The sequence below is a fragment of the Apteryx rowi genome, unplaced genomic scaffold, assembly GCF_003343035.1.
Source record: "Apteryx rowi isolate R43461 unplaced genomic scaffold, aptRow1 scaffold_203, whole genome shotgun sequence".
NCBI lineage: Eukaryota > Metazoa > Chordata > Aves > Apterygiformes > Apterygidae > Apteryx > Apteryx rowi.
In genome coordinates, this window is record NW_020448342.1 from 1,481,591 (window position 1) to 1,506,912 (window position 25,322).

Genomic DNA, 25,322 nt, shown 5'->3' on the forward strand with positions numbered 1-25,322 from the left:
AGCAGCTTAAGACACATTCACACATTTTTGAAAGTGCAGAGTTGAAAGATGACCCCATATTTTAAAATTAAACAGTAGTGTCAGAAGGCACATTTACAGTCTTCCATATATTACCAAATTAAAGTTTGATTTTTTTCTTTCTTAATCACCTGATGGAAAACAGCCTTTGACAAAACAGCTGCACAGGTGATTGAAATATTAATTTTATGGGTATTTCCTCACTCTGAAATAAGGAAATCTAAAGCTGATATTTTAAGACTAGTTATCGTTCCAGAAAAGCTTACCTCAACTGCATCTTTGATGAAATATTGTTATGTGGACGAATTTAAGACCAGCAAATTCCTGATTAAGGGCTTAAATTCAGTTAACAGAACAATACTCAACCACAAGATGTTTAAATGGATTTGTGAAGCCACTTTTTTTTACAGAAGGAAATGCCTCTTGCCATGAGATCTACAGATACATTTATGGATGTCTACTGTAGTTTCACTTGTTAGTTATAATATTAAAACTCTTCAAGAAAAAAAGTTCTACACTCATCAATATAGTAATTTTCAAGTTCAACAGAAGGATTGACAGATATTTGGGATATATAAATACATATATACACACACACACACCAGAAATGCTAGAGTATTTTAAACCAAAAGGTACAGTTAGAAGATTTTTTGCATTAAAGTTTGCTGTAAAACTGTTTGCTACTTTAGACCTCTAACATTATTAAGTTCCTGCTTCATTAACATTTTTTAAAAGCTCTAAGCACTTATGTTCACACAGTCAGAAAAATAAATTTACCTTTTCTGTGGCAGACTAATGCTTCGACACTGGCGTGAAGTTTCCTAAGCTGCTGATCCAGATTTTCAAATTGCTGCTGTTTTTCTTCAAACCACTGACAAAAGATGAAAGAGTCAAGCATTACAAATTAGATTACCAACAGCATTTCTTGTTTTAAAGCAGCAAATTATCCATGTACTGCCAGGGTGGTCAACAGATACAGCTAAGAGTCCAAGCCAATAAGCAAATTAATATCCCATTTTCTAGTTCTACAGCTTTAAAATGCAATTGTTGCGCCTCATTAATTCATCTCATTATTCAAGTCRAAAAATCAGCTCTTACTGCATCCGATTCATTCATCTTGATTGTCATTTTGTTGACAGCGTCGGCAGCCTTGTTCACCATCCTCAATATTCCTGCTCCACTCAGAGCCTGGGTGTTAACTGCTCTTGGCAGCTAGAATTGAATGACAAATAAGGGCAAACAGACTGGTTAAAAGCCTGGAGGTTTAACTGGGCACAAGGGGAAAAGAAAAGGATATACTGTTTTCTTTACCCCTATGTGTTTCAATATAGTGGAATCTAATTTCTCAGATTTACTACTTTCACATTCTCAGAGGAAAACTTAAAAATACAGACTATTTACTTTTCTTCTACACCTTTACATTTAAATGGAACAAACAATCTACTTGTCAAAAGTTATTACGAACTAGCCAAAGGTCCTAACTAGCCACCTATACGTTACAGAGAACCAACTGGCACTATAGAAACAGAAAAGCTTACATTTACAGTAAGTTAAGATACAGAAATTCTGTGAATATAATGCAAGATTCACACTATGGATCATAAAAAAAATTCATGTCTTTACTTTTAAATATAGGCCAGATTTCAAAACCTACCTCCAGAATATTGTGAGAACTGTCTATTTGCAAGGTACTTAGAAATCCTTGGGGTAAGTTAACAAACTTTAAATTTAGTTGATATTATTCTTTATTAAAGTTAGTCCAAATAAGCCATACAAGATGGCCCCTACGTCAAATCATTTACCCCTCACATCTGATGTTTTGTGTGTCCACAGCATTGACAAATCCACTTTAAGTTATCTATCAATGATGCTTTTGTCAGTAGCAAGGCCTCTGTGACTTATTAGTAAAACTAAGATATTGACATTGGCCAAAAGACAGTTCAGTATTACAGCAAATCCGCTATGCACATTTATAAGATGACTGATGTTTTTATAGAAGCATAACAGACAATCTGTTTTGCAATATATTTAATGTTTGTGAAAGGTGCCAGATTGATAGCACTGGTGACTGAAGTCCTCTATCCACAAAACATCTAGCATGGCCAGCAGCACTGCAAGCCTGTTCACATTATCCCACCAATAAACCTGAAGCTTGACTCCTGGAGGCAAACTGTCTTGGAAAAAGCTCTCTTTATTCCTGACCTTACTTAACCATTAGTAGCAACAGTTATGGATTTTCACTGTGCATATGACAAGCTTCACTCGGTACTGGGCCACTCAGAACTGGACAGACCAACTAACTCACTTAGTAGAAGTCACTGAACAGTAAATAAGTTTTGGTCACTACCAATCTAACATTTAACAGAAGTAGAGGCAAAAGACTTTGCAGGTCATTACCTAAGTAGCCTTCTGCCATTCTGTCCCATGAAGGGCACAATCCAATTTGATTTCATACGAATTTAGGAGATTAGGTCTCAATACAAAGAGAGCATATTACTTTGTATGTTACCATATCTGAAAACAAATAGGAGAACTTAAAAGAACTTAAATACCTCAGAACTTTCCAAGAATTGCCTTAAATCTGGATCCTGTAACAAGGTTGGGTGTTTTACTGTTCGTTGTAGATACCTATGATTTTAAAAATTAAAATATTAGATAACAAAACAGATTTAATGCGCCTGACAGCATTGGAAAGTGTCCTTTATCTAAAGAATGGGTACAATGCAGGCAGCACGCAACCTCCCTTCACTATCTAATGGGGCTTGAACACTCTTGTAAAGTCACCTCTAAAGGGTCAGAGGATAGTTCAGTCTCCATGCCCCTTCAATCCTTTGCCTCTCTGCTGAGTGTTCAAATCATACTTAGGCATTCTGTCACCTTCCCCCAACACACAAGTCCTGCATAGAGTCATGAGGCAGGACCAACAAGCAGTGTAAACAGTCACTTAAGTCTTAAACCTGCAAGGCTATCACAAAACCAGAAACTTCTGACTAAAAATAATGCAACCCCATGCACCACATACCACAACATTATAGCCACAAGTTGCTGGCCATGGTTTCTAACCTAGTTTGTTTACATCATAAACTCCTTAAGGTGAGACCCATCAGAACTATGTTGCACGGTATTAAAATATATATTTGATACTTTCAACACCTCAGTGACATCTTCCTGCTCTAATAACAATCAATTTAAGATAGAAGAGAGATGAGCTTGTTTAAATATTCTTGTACTGCAGTGAACAGGCTTTTTTGTTGCAGCTAATTCTGGCTGGCTTGTTTTAGCATTACAGGAAGCCTTGGAGAAGTAAGTTGATCATGTTCTAGGTATGAACTATTTATTTGCTGGCTAGACTAAGCGTTCAACCTGTATTAGTTTTACAGAACTCATCCACCCAAAAGTTAAATTAATGCAACTCCTTCCTTTTTAGATCTGAGCAGAAACACTTAAAGTCTCAAAACTATTGACTGAACCAATGTGAGTTTAAGAGGGAAATTTCTACAGCACTCACCCACTAAAAACTGCTGCAAGCTTATCACAGCTGATTTTAATATTATGTATTCACAGAGTGTCCAATGTTTACAAGAATGCTTTATAGAAACTAAATACCTCAAGAGATCGTGGGAGCATGAGAAAGTATGCGATACTGCCAGTTAAGATGCACTGACAGAACACTATCAACAGTGCTTTGCAGCTGAGGTTTGAGCAAAACTAAAGCTTTGCAAAAATTGCAAAGTACCAGAACTGCCCCATTACAGTCACAATTCCATGGAAACTGCCCTAGAGAGTGATGCAGACTGGGACTCTTAACTGAAAGCCTGAGCATTTTGATACTGTAAACACTATATTTTCTCCATCCCCCATTAGATATGGCCACCAGATCCTTATTCTTCTTCCTAAAGGAGCTAAGAGTTGCAGTGAAATTATTTCACACATTAAATTACTCAACTTTTCCTTGATTGTTTTGACACTCAGTAGCAAGTAAGTACAAGTTAAAGTTGACAATGCAAGCAGCCAAAGAGATTTTTCTTTCGAACTTTGCCGCTAGAGACTAGTGCTTTTTCTAAGAAAGATTACTAACATTTTCACTGGAGACAGCTAGAGGTGTGCTTGAGGATACCCAGAAGACTTGTAGTATTTAAGTTCCCTGTTTTAAGGCATAAACTTCAGCAAACTCAACTAAAAAGGTATGCTGCTTCCCTTCCCACTCAGCCCACATCTCTGGGCTCAAGTGAGAGCAATTTTGAACCAGATTCCTTTGATCTGACTTTCTGGGACACACAAACATGTTTTCCTCAGCTTTATGAAACAGCAACAAACTCACTACCTCTAAATGTCTTTGAACATCTGGGTAGGTAAGTGACTTTTTTGTTTCTGAAAGGAAAAGCTAGCTAATGAAAAAGTTGCTCCTTGCAAGATAAGATTTTTATGGTCTTCTGAAAAAACAAATGAAATACACTGTGAAGCTTTCTCAACATTGTCAAGAGCACTGAGGAATCCATTCCCCAGTACAAGAACAGTGCTCAGCATCCACTAGAAGTGGTGTATACTTTATTACTTTAACAAAAAAAATGAAATGCAGCACTTAAAGCACACACACAAGTTTGTCAATTAGCTTTTCCTAATTCTAGTTCTATTCTTCAAATGAGGAACCAAAAGGAAAACTAGTCATCTCTACCATAGAGATCTGAAGCTGTGTAGAAATGGCTGTTCAGTTAAGTCCAATTACTCCAAACCTGGCTGTTATTCTGAGTCTTTATATCTCATAGCACCACTTCTTCGGCAATAGGCTTGCTGTACACCCAGGATGTGTTTCAGAGTTTTGCTCCAAGAGACACAATTATTTCAGTAACTTCTGGGTGCAATGTTAAGTGGCAAACCATAAGCTATATACCAATCTTTAGCGACAGGACAACCTATCGGTATTTTGAGTGTCAATATCAGTTCAGATGTTCAGCTGATTAGCTAGGTAATCAAAAGATATTAACAACGGGATTACAAAGAGAGATTTTTTTCAACTAAGATTATTTCTGGAACTCCAAAAGCTCAATAACTTCATACATTATCTGTTAGATATGCTCTTTGTCAATCTAAAACCTTTGAGTTTTGTTAATTTTTCTAACAAACTGTTAAATGGTACACTGTCTTCATCTGATGTAATCACTGTCTTCATATAATGTAATCACATCACAACAATAGGCATATTATAAAATCAGACCAAAATTAGGTCTGAATACTTGACTCAGCTGTACATGACCATAAGTTATAGAACTTTTACTAGTTGCTTTCCAGGGCCTTACTARCCATGTCAACAGGAGTGGATGAAACCAAATATCAGTGACAGAACCCTACCACAGCAAAGACACTAGAACAATACTAGTTGTATGCCAGTGCTGGGTGACAGAAATCTGATGTCTCTTGCACCAAAGTTCAACTAGTCACATCAACGCATCATAAGTCATCAGAAGGCCATCTCTTAGTTTCAAGTGACTACAGGTCTCCTTCACCCTTTGCCCTACGTAACAGTCAATTTTATATGAAACAGATCCACTGCTGAAGTCACTTAGTTGCTTAAAACCAAAATGTCTAAATAAGCTGATGAACAAAGTTCTGCTTACTGGATCCCTGCAATCTCCATTTCAAGAAGTTAGCTGTTTGAAAAGATGTAGCCATAATTCTCCTTATGCATAAGTCAACATTTCCCATTTTTAATGGGGATTATTCCATTTCTGCACAAAAGTTGGGTAGCTCTATACGGCCTTCCAGAATCCACCGAAGTACAATTGGCCCACACCCCAGTTAAAGAGTCCATGCAGTACATTAGAAGTCACTTTGAGGCTAAACAACTTTAGTTAAATACATACAATTACCTTTCTAGCGCTGCTCTTCTTTTTTCTACAAATTCAGTAGACGAAGAATCTTCCTTGCCTACTTTAACCTTGGTCATGCCTTTGGAGAAAATTGCATCATATTGATTTTACATTATCATAAAGAAATCATTAGCATAGCTGATATGATTACAAGATAAATCTCACCTAAGTTTACATATTTAAGTCAAATTACAATGAAAAGCACCACAGAGGAATACAAAGAACATGAACACTGCAACTTGTATGCTTTTGCAGGAATAGCCCCATGAACTAAGCAGCTTCCTGTAATACGTCTATTGTAATTCATGTTAAAAATTGTAGTTGAATTTGCTTTCATGAAGACAATCTAAAAGATGGTGTCTTATTGGTCACTCCTATTCAGAAGAAAACAGTTACCCTAGTAAAACAGAATAAGATAATAAATCTCAGTTTATAAGCCTATCAATTGGTACACTCATGACCAAAATTTTTATTCTAGTATCTTCTAATTTCTAAAATTAAGGGTATTTTTATTATTTGAGGCAAACTAGCCAGCTCTGAAAATTCTGAAGCATATGAACAACTACAAACTGAATGGAAGAGAAAATCTGCAGAGTGTATTCAGCTCTGTGTGACTCCCTCTGTCCAAGAGGAGCAGCCAAAGAACCATGACAATGGAGACACAGTTGTTCTTGATGTCTCATGATATGGGAAATAAACTCAGCAACAGAAGAGCTCTGAAACTCTCAGACTGAGATCACTATCTGTCATGTTAAAGACCCAAACTCGCAGGGTTAGAAGCCTAAGTCCTACCAAAATGAGTGTGAAACACTGATTGTTATTTCCTGAAGCATGGGAGCAGTAAGTTATGATACCACCCAAACATCCTTATTTCTTCCTGTAGTGGTTTCCTGCTCTATTACTTCTGTGCTTCTTCAACTAGAAGTTCTGAGTAGAAAAGTCTTAAAAAAACTGAACATGCATTCTGTGACCTGCTAGATCAGCAGTTCCCGAAATTGTTCCCCTCCCAACCAACCCCCCTTCAGACATTAGAAATTTCACACAGTAACCCGTGAACAAAAAGTATCCTTTCAAGAACAAGAAGGGACCTTTACCTCTCAGTGAAGCCTTAGCACTTTCCCATCTCCATACATGATGGAAATAATCCCATCAGCATATTTTTCAAACATATACTACACAGTGTAATGTAACTGTAAATCCATAAGTTAATATGTTCTTAAGTTTAAGGATTAAAGTATGCAAACAAAGGTGATTTAATTCATACACCTTTATCTTTTGGAATTAGTGTATTACTGTTCATTAATATTAACCTGCAGAAAGCATGAAATGCTGCAGTTTAATAGATAAGATACTTCATATTTGATGGCAACAGAAGTTCATAGGGAAAAAACTAAAAATGCCATCAAATGGCCTAGAAGAAGGAATTCCTAACTTCTGATATTGTCAGCTAATTCTAGATAACATGTCAGGTTTCCTTCTCTGCTAATTTAAACCTATTCAAGAGCAAGTGTAAAGGCAACTTCTGTAACACAAGCACCCTACTCCTTCACAGGAATGAATCCATGACTTCAGGGAATATTTTCTTAAAAACAAAAACCACAACTTTCCAAAACGCAGTGACTAAGTAGCTAGGCAGTTTAGATGAACATTCAACTCTAGCTCACTGCTGACTCAGCTTATCCTACTGTTCCACAATAGGTAATTCACCATTTGAGTTTGCGTTTAAGGTCTGAAATGCAGACCCCTCCCTGCCCTCCTTCCCCYCCAAAAAAGAGTTTTTTGAACTTAAAACGCCCCAAAACTGAAAAACACAGTTCTTTTCCACAAAATTAAAAGCATAATTTYTTCAAGCTTTCTGCTCCTTACAACTACTCAATCTGTCTTTTACTACTTATCTGAAAAGTTGCTACTCTGATTAGTCTTTACAGACTAAAGTACTGCAAGAGAAAAAAGAATTAAGGCCTGCTCTTCCCTACATATCAAACAGGATTGCTGTCTAAAGTCCAATCAGTTATTTACACAGGAAGCCGCAAAAGAAACTGCACAAATGTAACCAAAGACTTCAACAGGTTTTATTGTTTTAAATACCTGGTTGTTTTGAAAGAACCTCTACTACTTAGAGCTCAAAAATTTGGCAATTTCAAGTCACCTTAATACCTCCGGCTTGCTCCTTAGCTTATGGAGCAAACAAAGGATCTGCTCCTTCAAGGAATTTACCATGACAGGGGTCATTCAAAAAGAGTTTTGGCATTAGAATTCTGAAGAACTCAGGGTTTCAGTGTTCATGACAACCACGAAAACAGGCTAAAGTATCAGAGATGTGCAGCACGTAGGAAGCTCTGCATATTACAGGCAACTGATAACAGCACAAGTTAAAAATAAACTTTCATTTAACATCTTTGTTTTGATAGACTAATTGGCTCTTGAGGGGCAACAGTAGAGAAAGAATGATAGATAAGAAACAGAAGGACATGCATGAAGACAAATGTCCTTATTATCAGCACTGCTCTGAGTTAGGGAGAGGCCAGTACATATCCTTCCAACTTAAACGCAACTTTTTTAGAATACAGAACGGGAAGTATAAATAACAGTTTGGATCACCTGATAAGCAGTACATAATAGTTATGCAAAATAGTATTTATTTTACAAGCACAGTCAGCATTAAAATATTTCATTTTTATTACAGTACTTAAATCGCATGCATACATTCAACTTTATTAGACTTACCTACAATACTTTTTTCTGGAGCTGGAGGCACAATGTAACCAACATGCATATACTTTGTTGCTAATTTGCTGTGCAACCCAAGAAAATCACTGAATCTTCTTTTAACAGAGAATTCGTTTTTGTGAAACATGGAAAGGGATGTCTTAAAAAAAAAAAAAAAAGAAAAAAAGAGAGAAGTCATTTTAGTTATGACTTACTAATACATCTATTCATCTGTGATATAAAGTTATTTGCAAATATTTGTTGCACTAGTTACCTTTGTTGTTACTCTGTATGCCATATAAGCATTCATGCCATCCCCTGTAAGAAAATTAAAATACTTATCCTAGAGCAAGTTACTTTAACCCTTCCACACACCTTTTGTTCCAAAATACACATTAAGTAACTTTTCACTTAGATACTATAAATGGCCAAAAGATAACTGAATAAGAGATTATTCTAAAAACCGAGAATARTTTTCAAGAGGTAAGACAGTCTACCATCTGACTTACTAGGTTCAAAACATGAACTTACCAACTTTCTCTGGGTCTGACACATTGATTTCTATATCAAACAAATCTCCATTTGCTTCCTCTTCAATCTAGAAAAAGTGTATGCCATATTTAACAAGTTAATGTGCAGTCATATTATCTATCAGTACAAGGGTAGGACTAGGTTACTGKGGAAGGAAGAAGAGTCAGTATGTCTGAATGATTTAAAAAACACACACCACCAAACAAACACACCTTCCAGGCCCACCATCTAATTTAAGTGAACAGTTTCCAATACTGGTGTTAATTTTGAGCCTTCCTGAAAAAACTTTTAGTGTGGCAGCCTCTCCTCAGGACTTCCTGGCCTACAAATTTTTAGTAAGTATTTATATTATGGGAATATTCATTTTAACTCTTCCAATTCCAGCAAATGCTGAGGTTCAAAAATGTTCATTTGCAATGTCTCTATATGCTTCTAATCAAAAGACAGATATTCCTTGTTATTAATGGTATCTGTAGTTGAACAGTTGGGGATGGGGAAAGCAACAGTTACAGAATTTTCAGATACTTGCCTGAGCTCTGGTCATGCAGAACTTCCTATTTTTCACGCAATATACACAAGTTTTTTAAAATAGACAAGCCAACAAGACATTTCCACAGTAATCAACCATTAATTTAAAAGTTTACTCAGTACCTCTTCCCTGGATCTATCAAAAATCACAGGGGCTGTTATGCTTTTCGATTCCATTCTCGGAGCTACTAATGTAGTCGGTGTTACGGGAGTGATTGCAGGCGTAGGTTCTGGAGAGAGTATTGGATCCCTCTCTGGGCTGTCCAATGAAACTTCTTCTGTGGCTTCTAGATAAAGATGGAGTTCACAAAGAAGTTTTTGTACAATAGAGATAAATGTGCGTCATAAAGATACCACACACATACACACATTAAAAAGTGACAATATACAAGTCTAGTAAGATCACCTCTAAATAGCATCCATTTGTCTCACATATAATTACTCTAAATATGGAGCTAAACTACAAGCATCATCTGAGGTTCCATTCTATCATGGGTCAAAGTAAGATCAAACTTAATTTTTTATATATATATATATATATATATATGTCGACAGGTAGAGTCTTTTAGAGTAGTCCCAGTAGTGAGTCATTCATTTCTGTATGAGATTATCACAAAAACTACTGAAATTTTTTCACCATGCAGATGCTCTTTTTCAAGCCCTATGCCAATTTTAGTTTTTGCATTCAATAGCTGATTAAGTCATCTAGGCTGATAATTGAGCATACCAAGAGAAGTATGCTTTTAAGTGAAGTTACATAACCAAAATGTACCCCTCCACCAAAAGCACATAACCTGTAAAATACAAGTATTAGCAAATGAGGCATTCTGACTAGTAAGACTAACTACTTAATTTTATTTTCTTTAATCTCTTTTGTGCTTAAAACAGTTTACAGTAGACTAAATACCTTCTTCAGACTGTAGACAGTTCATCTATATTTAAAGAGAATGTAAATCTCTGCTCTACATAACTGGCATGCTTCCCTCAACTAATTGGTTTTGACGACTGACAAACCACACGTCTTGGGTATACAGAAATTTCTGTTCTAGTTTAAGTAATTAATGCTGTGGTTCTCAATAAACATGCATTTTAAAGAATTTAACTCTTTAAAGATAATATTGACCATAAAACAATCATTTGATATGAAATTTGATTTCACAACTGATTACAAGACTTGTTACAAACTAGACTTCCTGTAGCGAGTTCCAAGTACTTCAGGCAAGTTCAAGCCTCAGACAATAAAGCGGATCTACTCCAAGTTATACTAAGCTACCAAAATAGTTTACTGCACTATTTTGAAAAAAAATGCTGTTCTTGCACCTCCAGTCTATATGAACAGTTCGATTTTCGAAGAAAACAAGCCAACTTCCTTTCAACCTTTTTAAAGCTTGGTGCGTACGATGAATATAACAAATCCTTATGCAAGGGTTAAGAAAATGGCAATTTTAAAGATCAGATTTTCTTTAAAATTTGTGAGACTAGTTATGCTATGAGAAAAAGTCTCATTTTTGCCGCCACAGCATTGTGTGCTTCTCCAGAACAGCCTGCCACTTAGTAGTCATTTAAAAGCAGAACTGGAAATAACATCTTCAGCAACTGAATCCAATCATTTATTACTTCAAAAAATGATATTACAATCATTCATAATTAATATATCAAAACCACTCAGCTTTATCCCTGCTGCTACTTAGAGATGTTCTGCTAGTCAATTCTGCTTCCCATTTTTATTTATAACACTTTTTGTCAATGCTTGATTTTTTTCATAAGCAAAAGCACCTTTATGTCAGGGACACAAAAGATTGCGTGCTTAAGTTGAGCTTCATTATCAAGCAAAAAACAGATTAAAAAACAAATATCAAGGTCAGTATGTCTCAACCTAGTTTGAAACAGAGGCAGATTTTAGCTTGAGGCAGATAAAGTTTGCAGTCATTACTTTGTTTAGAAGGGACGTCTGGAGATCATCCAGTCCAACCCCCACCACTAAAAGTGGAGTCAACTACAGCAGGGTGCTCAGGGCTGTGTCCAGTGGAGTTTTGAACACTTGCCAGGGCAGAGACTCCACAGCTTCTCTGAGCAACCTGTGCCAGTGTTTGACCACACTCACAGTGAAAAAGTTTCTTCTTACAGTTTAAATGGAATTTCTTGTACTTCGATTTGTGCCCATTGCCTCTTGTCCTGTCACAGGCCACCTCTGAGAAGGGTCTGGTCACGTCCTCTTTACTCCCCCATCAGATATTTATACACACTGACGAGATCTCCCCTGAGCCTTCTCTTCTCCAGGCTGAGCTGTCCCAGCTCTCTCAGCCTCTCCTCATATGAGAGATGCTCCAGTCCATCAACTCTATGGCCCTTCACTGGATTTGCTCCAGTGCCTCTGTGTCTCTCATACTGAGGAGCCCAGAACAGGGCACTGGGCTGGACACGGCACTCCACATGTGGTCTCATCAGTGCTGAGTAGAAGGGAAAAACTACCTTCCTCAACCTGCTTGCGACGCTCTTCCTAGTTTCAGATTACAGATTTCTATAGCATTTTCAAACTAAGCTTAAAAGCCAACACCTTTTATATTCCTCACTTTTAATATGAGCAAATATTATCTAAGAACTTCTGTTGAAAAGATTTATTTTCTTACCGTACACACTGCTTTATTTTTATTGCTGAATCTTTTTGAAGAAACTTATTGATGGCTTCCTACCCTCAAATGCCACAGGCAGGATATTGCATCTTAGATCAATGAAGTTTGATTGAAAATCTCAGATCAGGTGGGAAAACATGCTGAGATAGTTGTCAAGAGACTTCTAGAATAAAATCTTGGAAGCACAAAATTTGGACATGGAAAAGAGGTAGTTCTCTCAACTGGTGCCTAAGAGCATTTAGAGATGTATAAGAAGTTATACAACTGAGTATTTCACAGGAAAAAAAGAAAAGGGTATAAAGCCATTTTACTCAAATTCTTCCTTTTTCTGTCACTAGCTATTTGCCAGCACACATTTGAGAAACAAACCATTAATCACATGCACTTTGCTCTAGTATCTTCACATTTTAGACAGGCTTAATACAAGTCATGAAACAATTTGGACCACAAATTTCTTGTTTTCAGTTGAAAAAACCAAAACATTCCCTTACTGGAAAAGTATGATCAACGGAAAACAGAGTGAATTCAACGTAACAAACCAGCACTGCTATCAGACAAAACAGTAGCACACCTTTCCCACCATCCTTCCTTTTCAGACCTGTATCTGCACATGCATTAACATCACCAACAGGTAGGTTTCAGAGTAGAAACTAAGGGTACTTCCAGAAACATTTGAGTTATTCAGTTTAGATTTTCCTTTGAAAATTTAAGTACTTGTGGTTTAAATTCTTAGTATTTACATGAAAAATGAAATCTAGGTCACCTGCTTTCCTGGAAAAGGCTCAAAAGCACAAGGCTCTTGCACAGAGAAGCAACTGCTCCATGCAACTTTTAGGAGAAAAGCATCGAGATCAACAGTCACATCATCGATGGCAGCTATCAGCACATACTAGGCACTCCCACCAATCTAATGCCATAAGACTTAAGCACATTAATATCTACTTTACAATCCATAAACAGGCTTTGATATGAGGTCACTTTCAAAATGCTTAACTCCAATAGGTCACGAAAACCTCACAGCCTGCTGCAGAAGACTAGTTATGCTTAATTAACATTCCATAGGCAACTATATCAAGTTTCTGTCAACACCTTTCAGCACTTAAGCTTGTGGTTCAATCTCAGCATTAGATGCCTATTGTTTCTTTACATCTCACCATTAGTATTCACCAACCATCATCATCACAGAAAGTGCAAGTTTCCAATTCATCACAAGCAGCAGCACTTGAGTTGAATAAGTTATTTTTACTGATCACACTTGTAAATGTCAGAGTGTTAGAGGTCTGTGGCATCACTCGAGTGCTTAAACTGGCTTCTTATCTTTGAAGGTTTATGAAGATGATCACACAAATTTGGAAGTAAACTGAGGTGGACATCGTTGTCCAGAATAGCAGTTAAGTTATTAAACGGGCGTCAGCTGACAGGACAGTCAGCTACTTAAACAGCTTTCTTTTGACTTCAAAACTGTAGGTTCAAACGCCTTTGTGCATTTGTTTCTTCCAGAAGAGAMCTCAGACGGAATAACCAGCTTGTAGAAGGCAGCCAGGCATCTGTGCATGACTGCTCTGATCAGACATGTCACACAACAATGGCCTAACAGACACTATTAGCTAGAAATTTTGCTGTTCAGCTGGGCCTCAAGTAAGCATTTTGTCTGGTCCACAGAATGAGCATCTCCTTTTCTGTACGAAATCCCAGAAATAAAAGCCTAAGACAAATCGAGTAGGACCTCAAGCTTTAAAGAACAAACCAAAAAAAAAGTTGACTTTTGCCCAGGGCATATTAGCTACATACCTGCATAAGAGGATCTATTCCCAAACCCCTTTAAGAGCAGAAAAAACAACAGCATGTAAAAAGTAATCTTTTACCAGACTAGAGAAGTGGGAGAATTGTTATTTTTCTGAAATTGGTGACAGAACACTGATGCAACTTCACAGCCTGGCTCATAATCTATAGCTACGTTCTGCACAGGCAATCCATGACACATTTCTCCAGCTACAGTCATATACAGCACTTCAGGCCACCATTTTGGAAGAATCATTCAGGATTTTGTTCTTGTCTTGATATTAGAAATTTAGGGATGGCCAGGTTTTAAGAGTGAACATCAGAATGGATGCTCCTATCGTATTCTCCTAACCACAAAGAGCCAAATGCCTCCAAAATTTTCTTAATACTACCTGATTTGGAGCAGTGACCAATATGGTCTCCAAACATAAAAGCTGTACAAGCTAAGAAAAGCAACCTTTTTTTTTTTTTTCCTTTTTTCCTGACTGAAATAATCAACACACTGACTTTTATCCTACAGGAGAAAGTGCTTAAATGTGTTTAGCTACACAGCTGTCCTCACTTACTGAGCCAGGAACCATAATACTAATAAATGGGGCAACAAAGTTTACTGGTCTCCAATGACAGATGGAAAACCCATCATCTTTCACCTTTACAGCTCAGTTTTAATTGTTCAAAGATTGTGATTCAGAGACAAGGCAAAGAATATCTAAAACTCTTTATTGCAGATGCTATCTGATAGCTGCCACAGAAGCACAGCAGCAAAGCCTAAAAAACTCCAGATTCTGAGTTGCATTAAGACAGTACAGGAAATCTTCCACTTTGTTCTCCCTCATGTCCTTTTTCCATTAGGCTGCATTATTAGATGGAATAATGAAATGATTTATCAAACTTATATTTGCTAGAGAGGAACACCACCACATTTTTATGAATAGGTCTGCAAAGCTAGATTTGTTTACACTTCCAAAAGGTCAGAGTCCTTCCTTTCAGGAGCCATTTGTAGGACTTTCTTGACACGGATTTTATAGCGTCTAATAATTCAATAAGAAGGAGCAACACAAGCTAGGAAGGTGTGGGACTTCATCGTCTTCCCCTCCAGTTAACTGTTCCTGCAAGCTTTGTAAAGATATCTGTCTTTGAAATTTCAACATGCTGGGCAGGGAGGGAACCCAAAGGAAAAAAAAATACAGTTGCACTYGATATTTTACTCAAGTCTTGCTTTCACAGAAAGCAAGGCTTACGCAATCATGCTGAAAGCAAGGAAATAGAACTCATGCAGCCTTCTCGCATCACTTCTGTTCATTGCAAATCTGTGCAAGAAAGCGCTGGATGAACATCACTGTCTAGCAAAACAGTCCTAAGGAAAAAAGTTATCCTTGTGAGTGCACAGCATGGAAACACAAATTTGATTCTGCTTCTGAGAACAGGTACACTGACAGTGATACAAAGAGAACTTTATCAGTAGGATAGCGCTGCACTACGCAAACTTCCTGTTTGGAATGGGATACTGTGAAAGATGTCATGTTTCTGCATGTTGTCTTGGACCGTTTTTCCCATTGAGATTGTACTAGCCTTAGTCTGTATATAAAATGACCTTCTAAAAATCACTTTCAGTTGTATTAGACCTCCAGTACACGCTTTCAACTGAACACTGCTTGCCTTTAAAAGAATGTCTTTCATAGTAAAACTCAAACTCATTAAATCTGTTCTAGAAGCATGTTTTCTCACAGCATTCATTTCAGTTGCAACAATCTGGCTGCTAACATTTGTTACTTCTGTCTGGAGCCCATCAATATTTATTCTAGGCACCTTTTTTCTTAATTTAATATTTTCCAGCCAAAGGAGAATTGGCTTTCCTGAAATATCCATTCCAGATGGCTCTATGGCTACAAAAAGCTGCCTTTACATATTGAAGCTATATAAACAAATTACTAGTACAAGCAAGAATCATTCCTAAAGTGCTCCCCATCTTTGTGGGTCATAAGATCAGGTAATAAATACAAAACTACTAGAATTATCACTGAATTGTTTATTCTCTATTTCTCTTAAGACTGTTCCAGAGAGTTAATAAACTGATCAACACATTCTAAGTGTCATAATCAAATATGAGATAAAGTTCAAAACTAAGGTAATGCACATGTATATATACACCTATCTACATAAAACAACCCAGAACTAAATGCTACAAAGTTCAGTATCAAATGATTACATCAGGGAATCAACGAAGATGAGACTAGGACTGTATTCAAAGCAGACTGTCAACTGACTCGCTCAATAAGTAGTAATAATATAAGTGTTAGTATCGGAAAAAGGCATTTAGAGCCATCTTTTGATATACATATCTCATCAGTGTGTATAAATATCTGACGGGAGGGTGTAAAGAGAATGGGGCCAGACTCTTCACAGCGGTGGCCAGTGACAGAACAAGAGGCAACAGGCACAAAGTGAAACACAGGAAATTCCTCTTGAACACAAGAAAACACTTTTTAACTATGAAGGTGGTTGAATGCTGGCACAAATTGCCCAGAGAAGCTGTGAAGTCTTCGTCCTTGGAGATATTCGTAACCCAACAGGACACGGTCCTGGGCAACCTGCCCTGGCCATCCCTGCTTGACCAGGGGTGTTGGAGCAGATGACCTCCAGAGATCCCTGCCAATCCTAGCTGTTCTGTGATTCTGTGACTATTTTGTGAAAAACAGATTGTAGAAAACCAACAAAGTAGTGACTAAGTGATCAAGGATTAGAAAGAAGTGCTGTTTATTGACTGCTAATCAAAAGTTTCATACAACTTTCTCCAAAACATCCAGTACTGTCAAGTATTAGAGACAGAATCTCACACTAGTGAAATGATGGGACTGATCTCATAGGCCAGTTTCTCACCTTTTTATTATAATAAAAAAGGCCCTGTAATAAATGGAAATACCCTCCAGCTTGCAATACAGTCTGAATTATCATTCTACAGAATTGGAAAATGGACTGGGGCAGCTTAAATAATGTTATAAAGTAGAAAACAAGGCCTTAACTTGTCTTCATGTTTTTCAGCACACACAAACTTGGATATTGGTAATTACATAATGAGAAATACTACATTGCTATCTGCAGAACAAATTACTAACTAGCTAACTCTACTGTGTTAGGTATACTACACTGTGCGGTGACAGTACATACCACAAGAAACCTGTATTTGGTAAACAAACAACTAAAGCTATAGAGTCCTACAGGGAAAAAAAAAAAAGAAAATATCCTGTATATCACTGTTAAAGTACTTAAGAAAATTAAATTTTACTTTTCTATCAAATAAGCTTCTCAAAGTGCCATAGTACGTGAGACAGAATAACTCCTAAAAGGTCTGCTACAAAAATGTGTTTTGTCATGAGTGTGATAGAAGCGTTTACTCCTGAGACAAGACACAAACTTGCTGAGGAGTGCCTCAATTTTTAATTTACTRTTGAAATCTAAGCAAAACTCATCTATCCCTAAAAAGAAGTCACATATCACTATTTTCAGTAATGAGCAAGTCTTCTGCTTTACAAGTTCACAGTTAAAAGGTCACATTCAAACAGTTTGACAATAATAAACAATCAATAGTTACACATGTTAATAATGGCAGAAGAACAACTTTGGGCAAGGGAGAACCTTAGCTGTTTTCTTTTTGTGGTATGTTACCTCTCTTGCAAATTTTCAAGTTCATAAATTTGACAGTACACTGCAGCAGATCATAGAAATTTAGCTGATAGCTGAACCCAATAAAGAATGATTTGCAAGGGCTAGTGATACTCCTAATACCCAAAGAAAAACCTTTAATGAACTTTCCAGAAAGTGTACCTGCAGATTAAGCAACAGTTAAGATTTACTACAATACCAAATTGTGAAAATTTAAAAATCGAAGTTTCCATGTTTAAGAGTACTGCTTCCTATTTCCTTACAACCAAGTAAATGACAGCATAAAATGTTTTCTCCCTCCTCCCCACAAAAGCACACCTCCTAATGTCTAAGGGAAAAGAGTCTATTCAGACACATTAAAAGGAAAGAGCAATTACCAGCAAAGAGATCTTCTCTATCATCATCTAGCATGATTTCAGCTGGCTTTGGACCATTAGAGTTTGTGCTGAGGTCTTCTGCAGGAAGACTTGCCGGCTCTGGAGATGAAGGACTTGACTGTTTGAGAGAAAGGGAGAGAAAAAAAAAAAGAGAGAGCGAAAAAAGTGAAATAATAAGCATAGAACCAGTTGCCATCTGTCAGTATATAAGAATTATTGCAACAAACATTCTTTCATTGCAAAGAAACAAAGCGAGATGTACAGAAAGGAAACCCTGTCAGCTATTTCCATTTCCTACTCCTAGTGGGATAACAATGAACAAAGGATATGAGTTAGTCAGTCAACAGCTCTTTTCATTCCTTTGTCAGAGGAAAAAAAGTTACCCACTTCCTCACGTTTAATTAATATGAAACAAAAACTGCTAGAGAAATATCTAGAATATGCTTATTAGTATTTTTGAGTGCAGTTTGATTATTAAGCTCCTTTTGGAAAGGTTTATATTTAGATTTTGKTTAGTAAATTTTTCTACGTACAAAAACAGTCTCCAAGTGTTCCATACCAGTTTTTCAGAGATTAAGAAAACAAATTAATTTCATTCAAAGAACAACCCAAGGCTGCATGCAGCCACAAGAAATTTGGAAGTTAGAAATTAGGCTGCCCAAAGTTACTTGGATAGTATCTTTGCAACAGCTCAAATTTGGGGATTATTGCCACAAAGGGTCACTCTGTACTAAAATGGAAGCTAGGCTTGCCACAGATACAGTTCTTTGAATTAACTGAAGACTAGAATTTGTCCTGTGAAAAGAGAAATACTTGAAGACACTCAGGAAGATAAAAGCAATACTGAAGTCAGAGTACTGAAGTACAGCTTACTCACAAAATAAGCATGCATCTAACTGAAAATCAGTGCTTCAGTAAGCAAATCCTTGTTGAATCAGTGTCAACTCTGGTTATTTCAGAGTACTTCAAAATTTGCAAGACTCATTTCCCACAACTTTACCCAAGACAGCTAGCTACGGAATTTTCAAGAACAGCATATTTATGCAAAAACATATGCACTTTAGAAGGGACATCTGTAAATTGAGAGTCACTACTGACTTCTTCGTTTTTGCATAAAATTGTCATAATTTAAGGTTAGAACCAGATTTCAGAAGAGAGAGGCTGTTTTCCAGGCCACAGTTCAACAAATGCCATGGGCTACAGGAGAAAAAAAGCCTGAAAAAAACACTGAAAAGCCACTGAAAAATTCTGCCCAGCTTCTTCATTGCATATTCATGAACATAGCACAGAAAACAGCCCTAAGAGGGATGCCTTCCTTATATTGCGTTCTCCAAAAACAGTGCACCTTCTGGCATGAAGCACAGCAGGGCTGCTCTATTTGAGGCAAGATCACGGCCTCAGCATCAATCCACATCTCAGTTACCTGAAATCCCAGTCAGAGGAAGTAAACAAGTGAGCAGTAACAATGCTGCCAGATACAATCAGATACAGTACAAAACAGTTTTTCACAGGATATATGAAATTAAACTCTCTCAGCCTGTAAAAGTGTTAGTTGAACTAAGTCTTTCCCTGCTGAAGATACAAGGAAGCTAAAAGCAGATACAAGAATACCAGAAAAATCTGTATTCCAATAAACCTAAACCAGATTATGGTTGCAACAAGGAAACGCTCCATTCAAGCGGATAAAGAGGTTATACCCCATTGCATTTGCCAAAGACTGCCATTCTCTKAAAAAAACAAATACAACATTGGGAAACCAACAAAAAAAAGAAGTTACAAGCCACAAAAGGCAGTAGCCTCTCGAGCTGCTTGTTAGATTTTGCCCTAGAACCTGCAAAGAAAGTCAGAGCAGAAACACTGGAGAACTACATGTAGGTAGTAGAGTTTATACGCTTACAAGCTACGGATCCACTAATCAGATGTATATTTCTCATATTACACTAAATCAACACCAAAATGATCCTGCAGCAAGAGTAGTACAATGAAGTAATGAAGTTACATTTGCTCATTCTGTGAAGCATGATTTTAAGCTGTATCACAAGACTTGCAAGTAATTTAGAAAAAATGAAATAGGAAATTTTAAAAAACAAAACAAAACACACCACTTACCATGCTTCATGCTTCTACAAATGATAGCATAGATAGTATGTGTCACATGTAAAGGTCAACAGCTTAAAGCGATTTGAGAACTCAGGAAGCAGCATATTCCAGTAGAAAAAGGTCCATCTTTCTGCACAGAGCTGCACAAAGTTTTGAATTCACGATTTTGTACTTCAACTGAAACGGCAGGGCATTGGAAAACTTATCTTCCCGTGAATCTCAAGAAGTTTAAAGTTTTATCAACAAAAGCAGTTCTTAAAACATTATAGAACATTCATTCAGAATCAGTTTTGTTGCTGCTCAGCTTTGGTAAGAACCCACTTAGATCCTGACAGATGTGAGTTGGTACATAGCAAACACCACACGCTAACACAGATTGAGGACGACATACAGTTCATGCTTCACCTCCAGGAGAAACAGCTGTAACACAGCCAGGCACAGGGAATAAAAGCCTTCCCAAACACTTGTTACACACAGCAGATGGCTTTCAGTTTTATCCTGTGGCTGTGCTCTTGATTAATGAATGGTGAAGAGCAGCCCTTGGAGAGCACTCTCATCTTCAAGCTATACCCCCAGTCTATCTCCTCAATTTTATCCAAGRTAGCTATCTTGGTTATTGACGCTTGCTTTTGACTATACCTGGCTTCTAATCACAAAAAAGAAACCCTACCAAATACAAGATTCACCCTGCACTCTTAAACCTGATTCACATATGCCATAATAAATAAATAAAAGCAGTGTTTACGTGCCTAAATCAACAAGTTAACCAGAGGACCTAAACAGGCCAATACCAAAACATTCCCACTTTGAAGAAAGGAACAGAGGCTTCCAAGAAAAGACATCAATATATGGAAAGATGCTACCAAGTGTTGGTAGGATTACGGATCATTTCCTATTACTGAATTGGGAAAGATTCTGTCCACAGCACTATTCAAGAAAACGAGGACTTCTGCATTAGATWTTAGGCTTCACAGCTTTAGCTAGAGTATCAGTTACAAGGGACTTTCACAGTATTTCATACAACCTGTTCCAATGAAGTGAAACTAGAGAATACTCACAAAATGAGAGGCAAACAAACCAACCTTAGGGGCACCTCAGAAAGCTCAAGAAAAATAATAGCTGCATGAACAAGCTTTAACTTGTATACAAGGCACAAGGTCCAGAGGTGACTCTTTCAGGAAGATTTCCAGTGAAACTGATACCCTGTCTATCTGTTACTTACTATAAAAATATATAATAAATTTATATTTGTTATCTACCTCAGGTTCTGTTATTATGAACAGTGGATATTAAAGTTTTGTTTTGTGGATGATTTACAGACAAAATGTCTTTCCTTTAAAATGCATTTTCAGCTGAATAAGGTATTTCCTGGACTACTAACCTTTCAGTGGCACTTTGGTATCTTTTAACAGCTGTCGTTCTCAGACAAGACAAATGAAAGATGGGGATAAATATCTTCACATACAGTTGGGACCTTCTTTGCAGGAAAAAGTTTTTTTTTTTTTTTTTAAGTAATTACAGCTCACATCAGAGTGCGTAATTATCTAAAAAGCTTCTTAAAAATGATTCATAGCCTGAACAGTTATTGTAACTTTGAACACAGCCTCAGCTTCTTTAAGAGCTTTGCAACAAAGTTTAGTTGTCTATCTTCAAAACAGACAGCTGTTCTCAGTGAACTAGGAAGACACAGGAAGCCACTCTCCTGARCATATCAGAAATTGCTGTCAATAACTCCTAATTCTTTGATTATTTTATATGATCAACGGATAACAGAGTGCTGTTCAGCCTCCCCAACAAAAGGGCCACCCATACAGGCATTAACATATTAAGTTATTCCAGTTACATTCTACTGCATGTGCAAGCTAAAAAGAGTAGCCCAATTTTGCTCCTTAGCTGTGTGAAGGAGAGCTARTACATCTACGAAAGTGGAGCAGCTCAGAGCACCTAATAGAAACAAGGCAGTGAAAATCTGAGTACCAGGCAAGAAATGGAGAGAGACCAACCATGAAAGACAACCTCAGGGCCTAAACAGCTACATGCGCAGGATGGCTGTTCAGAACATTTAAACTTATTTGACTCCAAGGATCCACAAAAAGTCACAAGCCTGTCCATTTCTTGAAAGGTACATGGCTTGCAAAGCTTCCGAGAGACTCCTGAGCAGAGAGCAACTCAGGGGAAGCATCCAACCAAGACACCCAATGGTCAGGACATTCACGCATGCAAGACATACAGGATCCTGCTCTACTTGCTTTCTAGAAAATGAGTTACTGAATGCACATGGGAAGACTATGGGCCCATTCCAGTCTGCACTGGCAATAACAAGAGCTCACTTTTCCTCTTGTATTGTGCATTAGAGCTGGTGGCAATAACTGAGTAGTTTAATAGCTTTGACTTATGAAGGTCCAAGAACAAGGTCACGTGCCTTTTGTTGGCTGAAATAATAGCCCTAGCTGTTTGGACATCATCCCTTCTCTTAATAGCACAGCTCCCCTGCCCCGGCCAGTTCAACTACATGTCTGAACTTCTCCTAGCCTCTTTCAGTCAGAACACGGTAGGCTGACAAAAAGCACGCTATTCCAGCTACCTGAGCTAACCTGCCTCATTTGGACTGGAGCAGGGTGCAAAGGCCCACAAACCACTGCATGGGCAGAGAGAATAAGGCTTCAACGGCAGAACAACAACCTTTTCAGCAGAAGGTAAGAGGACACAAGCAATCTCAACAGGACTGATTACTTCATGTTTCCGTTACTGCCTGGATTTAAGGCTGAAGACAGGGATATATGCTTCCATCAGAATTACACCAATTAATCATGGGCACAGACTTAGTTTTCTGCAAAGTTATAATACAGTGTTCAAGGACTTAATGTTTTAATCCCAGAAATTCTGATACAGTCATTAACACTTCCCTTATAACTTCCAATTTTCATGTTAAATTCCATTTAGATACCTATAAAGACATCTGGACTTCTATAACGGTCTACCTAATGTCTTCCCTTCTGTGCACAAAACAAGATTATATTTTAGCCATCTTATAGGTCAATGACATAAGCTGTTACACTTGCAACGAGATTATATACACACCCTGCCCTAAATGACAGTCCTTGATAAATTACCACATCTATTGCTTACTCATTGTTTTCAAGCGCTTCCATCTATTCTTCCATTAGAAAAAAAAAAAATCAAGAGTATAAAAACCACTGAAAACAAGTAGGTGGCAGCTTAGCTACATGTTCACAAGGCAGCTGCTTTACAGAAGAGTGAGACATGCAATAATGAAACTCGTAAGAAGTATTTAGGGAAGATGAAGTAACTGGCAGCACAACAGAAGCAACAGATAAGTAAGGAAACAGGTGGCAGAAAAACACAGGCAAGAAAGTAGCAGAGAATGAAACAGCTGGGCAAGGAGGAAGAAGGAGAGGAAGTGATGAAATGAGAATAACACTACACGTACTATTTTTCAAAAAAAAATCTAAAAAATGCTTTTTTCATACATGTCACAAAAAAATGACTTTCACACAGTTGTTTGCTGTCTCTTCTAATAGTGGCAGAGGACATAGACAGCAAAGTAGCAATTTGTTGACAAAAACCTGTAACAGGAGATGAGTCTTCTCATAATACATAGTTAATTTGCAGAACTTCTTGTTGCCTGCATCTTGGATTTATTTATTTTTTTTAAACTTAGCAATTACGTGAGTCCATGGAAGATTATTAATATTAGAATGCTACCTACGGCTCAGCAAGCCCTTGAACTACAAAGTGCTGGTTGCTGGAGAGTAATCCATGTGAGTTCCAGTACATACATATAACCACCAGCAAAAACTTTCACATGGCATCCACTGTTGACTTTCGTTGGGAACAAGATCTCTAGAGTCTAGAGAGACTATTTGTCTGACCGTGTCTGGCTGTTCTTACCTATGAAGGCAAGTGCGGCAGCTGCCGAAGATCGTTCTGGGACCACATGGAGCAGGTGCTCCATGAGACATTCCAATACAGCTGACACAGTGAAAACCTGAGAATCATTCTACTACTTACACGCACTGTAGGTATCTGAAGAGGAAATCAGCACCCTACTAGCTCAGACGAGCTATTCCATGCAATGAGTTTTCAAAGACTACATTCTCAAAAGAAGAAGGTCCAGTTGTCTCCATCCCTGGCAACTTTTACATTCTCAGACTCCTTCCCACTGCATCTCAGAAATTCCAGAAGTTACAGGGAAGAACATCAAATCTTAACATTTTACATTCTAGAATTAAGAGGGCTTAATTCAAGACATTAACTTCTAATATGTGCTCAAAGAAAGCTAAAGCTCCAGCTTCTTTCTCTTCACATGCAGAGAATTTAGCTTGAAATAAGTAATATTCTTCTTGTGATATACAAAGATGAACAACAGAAGTCAGTGACCTTCCTTATAAACCATATTTAAATATTTAATTTATTTTTATTGTTCATAATATACATGAAATCTATGTTTTGCTGGAACAAACTTAGATGGGTTAGCATTTGTTTTATGAGGGGAGCCTTTGTTAATATTGAAGCTATTTGGAAGAATTATTAGCAGACTAACAGCTTTTCCAGTGCTTTGCCAAATTATAGGTAAGAAAGGAACAGCATGTCTTTTCTGAGGTGCAAAGAGAATGAAAGCAAGGGAAAAAAATGGGGGGTGGGGAAGCAAGAGCAGAAATTAATCACACAAAAAGCAAAGGAACAGCTCCAAGTTCAAAACAGTTAGGAACCCTTTCAAAGTACCAGAACCTTCACATAAGCTGGCTTTGGACCTCGCTGTCTTCTGCCGTGCCATGCCCTCCTCTCTGTTATCAGCTAACATATACAATCAGCTATGAAGAGCACTAACTCCTGTCTGTTTTTATTTTAATAGAGCTTCAATTGCTATTTAGAAGCAGGTACTTCATGAATATTTATAAACTACAAGAACACTTAAATATAGAATTTTAATTAGGCCCACACTATGACATAATCATTCTTCTCTGGACTAAGGTAACAAGTGAACTTAAGTACAGTACCCTTAAGTTAAACAATCTAGCTTCAAGCTAGGGAGAAGTTCAAACTCAATTTTCGTGATCTCTTCCTTCCAAATTTGCTAGAATTCAAAAGAG

The 25,322-nt window shown here is 37.4% G+C and overlaps 1 protein-coding gene across 9 annotated transcripts in view; it reads right to left on the reverse strand.

Annotated features, from left to right (window-relative positions):
* The window catches only part of SNX2 (sorting nexin 2), a 34,277-nt gene that overhangs the window by 7,053 nt on the left and 1,902 nt on the right, over nucleotides 1–25,322 (reverse strand). For 7 of the 9 annotated variants that reach the window (XR_003253184.1, XM_026063923.1, XM_026063920.1 and 4 more), the window contains exons 2-10: nucleotides 18,109–18,226; nucleotides 9,777–9,940; nucleotides 9,126–9,192; nucleotides 8,869–8,912; nucleotides 8,613–8,754; nucleotides 5,886–5,964; nucleotides 2,571–2,646; nucleotides 1,117–1,230; nucleotides 796–889 (exon numbers count right to left, since the gene is read on the reverse strand). Coding sequence is in view for 8 of the 9 variants with exons in the window: in XM_026063923.1 (XP_025919708.1) it covers nucleotides 796–889; nucleotides 1,117–1,230; nucleotides 2,571–2,646; nucleotides 5,886–5,964; nucleotides 8,613–8,754; nucleotides 8,869–8,912; nucleotides 9,126–9,192; nucleotides 9,777–9,940; nucleotides 18,109–18,226 (898 nt within the window). In the remaining variant the exon portion in view is untranslated. Of the gene's footprint in view, nucleotides 1–795; nucleotides 890–1,116; nucleotides 1,231–2,570; nucleotides 2,647–5,885; nucleotides 5,965–8,612; nucleotides 8,755–8,868; nucleotides 8,913–9,125; nucleotides 9,193–9,776; nucleotides 9,941–18,108; nucleotides 18,227–20,217; nucleotides 20,386–25,322 lie in introns of all 9 variants that reach the window. The other 2 variants (XM_026063924.1, XM_026063926.1) reach the window with 2 other exon arrangements.